This window comes from Pinus tabuliformis, chromosome X (genome assembly GCF_031772625.1).
Source record: "Pinus tabuliformis cultivar Carrire ecotype Pingquan chromosome X, CPIR1, whole genome shotgun sequence".
NCBI lineage: Eukaryota > Viridiplantae > Streptophyta > Pinopsida > Pinales > Pinaceae > Pinus > Pinus tabuliformis.
In genome coordinates this window covers 73003661-73007831 of record NC_142308.1, presented here as the reverse complement: position 1 = coordinate 73007831, position 4171 = coordinate 73003661, and the positions used below count along the sequence as shown (strand labels likewise).

The window sequence follows — 4171 nt, the reverse complement described above, 5'->3', positions numbered from 1 at the left end:
AATTTCAATTATCATGTAATAAGTTAATTTTGGAATCGATTGCCAAAGTCAAAGTTATCAAAATTTATGTAATAAAAGTCAAAGATTGATTATGTCTCTATTACTACGTATCAAAAGTCAAAGATTGATGATGTCTAGATGGTGAGATTCTTGGAAGGATGGCAAGGTTGACTTGAGAGTGAGCCAAATTCCCACCAACTACCAAAATGTCTTTGTGCAGTGCAGGCACATTTTTCAGCTGACCGCGTACACTTGTAGACTCTTTACCTAAATTGAAGCAACGGCCCGAACTACAGGGAGAATGGTCTGCAGATATCCAATAAAAGATCATCTGCAAGCTTTGTGAGGCTTCTGTCTAGATACATCATGGTAGGCGTGTGGGGCATAAATTTATAACTTTCCCCTAATTTACGCGTATGCCACTATTAATAAAAAGAAATTCGAAGCTATTGTCGACGTCCACGGATAACCTTTTGAAAATGAGTGGAGCCTACTGTCTTTTCTTTGCGCGTTAATGTCGCTGCCGCGCCAACTGGAACTCGTCGGACAGAAGCTCTGCAACTATAAAAACCCATTCAACCTGCTCAACATTTCATTGCTTCGAAGAGTCATGGCTTCGTTTACAGCAATGCGATCTCTGGCCTTTATCGCCTTGTTGATGTGTTCGACCGTTGCGTACGCGCAGCTTAGCGCAACGTTTTATAATACATCATGTCCCAAACTACTCTCAACGGTGCAGGCCGCTGTGAAGCAAGCGGTGGCCAACGAGAAGCGCATGGGGGCATCGCTCCTCCGCCTTCACTTTCACGACTGCTTCGTTAATGTAATCTAATGTTTTTGTTTCTTCGTTCCCCGTCTTAAAATCCATTCGCTGTATTTTCCAGACCGGTAAAATTGGATTTCTTTATTTCCGTGATTATGAAAAACAAGAGTGCTTTTGCAGGGTTGCGATGGGTCTGTGCTGCTGGACGACTCTTCGACTCTAACGGGAGAAAAGACCGCCGTTCCCAACAACAATTCGGCAAGGGGTTTCGATGTGATAGACACCATCAAGTCTCAAGTGGAAGCAGTTTGCAGTGGAGTTGTATCGTGCGCAGATATTTTGGCTATTGCTGCTAGAGATTCTGTTGTCCAGGTAATTAGTTACGAAAATATTAAGCACTATGTACTAAGCTACTCATGCGCTGTTGTCCGGGTAGTTAATTAAGCAAAGCAAATATTAAGCACATGTATTAAGTTATTGATTAGGTTAGTGTTTAGGTGATTAGTTACCTAAATATTAATTACTATATATTAATTTATTAAGTATCATGTACTAAGCTATTAGATGAGAATAAAATAATATTTAGTAAATGAGATGAAAAAATATTGAACCAATCATTAACTAAATGCATGATGTTGAATATTTTTCACCATTAAGTTCGTTTCGATTGCTGATTTGCAGAGGATTCGTTAATGATTCGGCAATCAGATGGACATAAGCGCATAGGCGCTGTCAATTATCACTCTAATTGCCTAATATTTAACGAATCAACCATAAAAATAAAAATGCTCATTTTTCACTGGGGTTATACATTTTTTTTAGCATCATTTATTATACAATCAGACAGACTTAGGCCTAATCAATTATTTAACGTGCCTATATCCTTTTGATTGCTTAACATTCAACAAATCAACCACAAAAATAAAAATACTCAGATTTCACTATAATTATACAATTTTTTAACATCATTCATATTCATATGCATAATATTCATCATCTAAATAAATGTTCCCTACTTTATCATAATCATTTATCATATACTTTATCATAATTATTTATCTAGATATCCTATTTGGTTATCGATTTTCTATATATATGGATTTTTCTGTTAAAGGTAGATTTTGATATACAATACATTTATCTTTCATATAAACATATTGATATGCAAATTGAAATTATTTATCTAGGTATCCTATTTGCTGATCGATTTTCTCAATATGGATTTTTCTACATATAAATTGTAGATTTTGATATACAATACATTTAGTTAGATTCGCTTCATTCCTATTTATAAAATTTCAAACTATTACTCGAATATATAATCAAATTAAATTCAGAAACATGAAAATCTATAATCAAATTAATTCAATAACACGGCATTGACAATATTTTCGTCTTTTTTGCTAGTTATATTTTGTCTTTTTTGTTGATCGCAGTTGGGAGGCCCAACATGGACAGTGCAGCTTGGGAGGAGAGACTCCAGGACTGCCAGCCTAAGTGGTGCAAACAGCAACATTCCGGCTCCTACTTCTAATCTCAGTGCTCTCATCTCCTTATTTCAAGCTCAGGGCCTTTCCACTAAGGACATGGTTGTTCTGTCAGGTATAGAATATTTATACTGTGGATCACAATAAATATTAAAAAATCTCATTGAGAATTAATACGACAACCCGGCATTTGATCTGAAGTCTTGATTTTTTCTCTGGTATTTAATTAGGTGCGCACACCATAGGCCAAGCGCGGTGCACAAGCTTCAGGGCCCACATTTACAACGAATCCAACATTAACGCAGCATACGCCTCTTCCCTGAAGACAAACTGTCCGAGTACAGGAAGCGACAACAACCTGTCACCATTGGATCTTGTTACTCCCACCACGTTTGACATCAACTACTACTCAAACCTGAGAAGCCAAAAGGGACTTCTCCACTCCGACCAGCAGTTGTATAACGGAGGTTCTACAGACTCAATGGTTACTACCTACAGTAATAACAAGAACACCTTCTTTTCGGACTTCGCCACGTCCATGATTAACATGGGAAACGTTAATCCTCTCACCGGTACAAGCGGAGAGATTCGCAAGAACTGTAGGAAGCCTAATTGATGTCTATGACAGACTCAGTCTGCCTGAAGACTCGGTCAGAGTTCCTTCTTTTACCGGGACATGAAGTTATTGTTATTGTTATGTAGATGTGGCATAGCCACATATATTATATTATCTTGTGGCTAGTGTCCTTTTTTTAACCACTTTTTTATAATAAAAATGTTTAATTTCATTTAGAATTGAATAATATAATATAATTTCATTTATATTTATATTCATTAGTGGGGAGTTTTAATTAGGAGAGCAAAACCATATAATATACCATCGTTGATTTTGTTTATTTTTTTAACATGGTAGTGCCTTTAAATAGAAATTTTTATATGTATGTATTAAATTTTTTAAAATATATTCGTATAACTATATATTTTATTTAACTATTAATTAGTGTAATATACAAATTAAATAATCTATAAATTTAAATAGATCTCAATTATTATATCAATTATAATAAGTCTTCAAACACTTATTTCAAAATACATCTCATATTATTAAAATTAAAAAAATCATAAAAACTAACTAAATTAAAAATTTATTTTAAATTATTTTTATTTTTATTATTATTATTATTTTAGATATCATTTTGGGATTCAACTGCCTTAAGTAAGTCATTCACGTATGACCATTTCCATGAGAGGTAGTCGTAACTGACTAATTTCTCATGATTTTTGAATAGTTCACTTAGCACTCACGAATCACATAGCATCAATCATCACTTCCGGGGCTTGCATTCTCATGATTTTTGAATAGTTCACTTAGCACTCACGAATCACATAGCATCAATCATCACTTCCGGGGCTTGCACCCGGTAACCAGGACTTCCCAGGAGGTCACCCATCCCAGAACTCCTCTGGCTCAAGCGCGCTTAACTGTGGAGTTTTTCCCCACAATCAAGCCCACTTAGCTTGCTACCCCATTTGCAAAACCTTAGCAAGTATTGTGCCTCATGAACCATTCAAGTAGAGATCCCTTGACTCTTTTTGAACTGCGTAAACCCCCACACTTAAAATATTATTATTATTATTACTATTAAATATAAAAATAATTGAAATAAGTTATATATATATATATATATATATATATATATACATTTAAATATGGAACACATATATTAATAATACAGATTTGTTCCCACTTTATCACTATGAACATTTTTAATCTATAAATAGAAGTGGGTCAATACTATTGCTTATCAATACCACATTGCTGAAAAGCCATAATTCACTTGATATGAAGCTTCAACAATTTAATTAAAAGGCAAAAATGTCATAATTGTTTTGAAGATAAAGCTCAACCTTTCATTTCTAT

The 4171-nt window shown here is 34.5% G+C and overlaps 1 protein-coding gene across 1 annotated transcript; it reads left to right on the top strand.

Moving 5' to 3' along the window:
- The first annotated feature begins 584 nt into the window (after nucleotides 1–584).
- On the top strand, nucleotides 585–3078 carry LOC149138405 (peroxidase P7-like). Its single transcript, XM_089453234.1, has 4 exons — nucleotides 585–823; nucleotides 944–1135; nucleotides 2200–2365; nucleotides 2481–3078. Exons 1-4 carry the CDS (start codon nucleotides 611–613, stop codon nucleotides 2864–2866), a joined length of 957 nt encoding a protein of 318 aa, XP_089309360.1. The 5' UTR covers nucleotides 585–610; the 3' UTR covers nucleotides 2867–3078.
- The last annotated feature ends 1093 nt before the right edge of the window (nucleotides 3079–4171 follow it).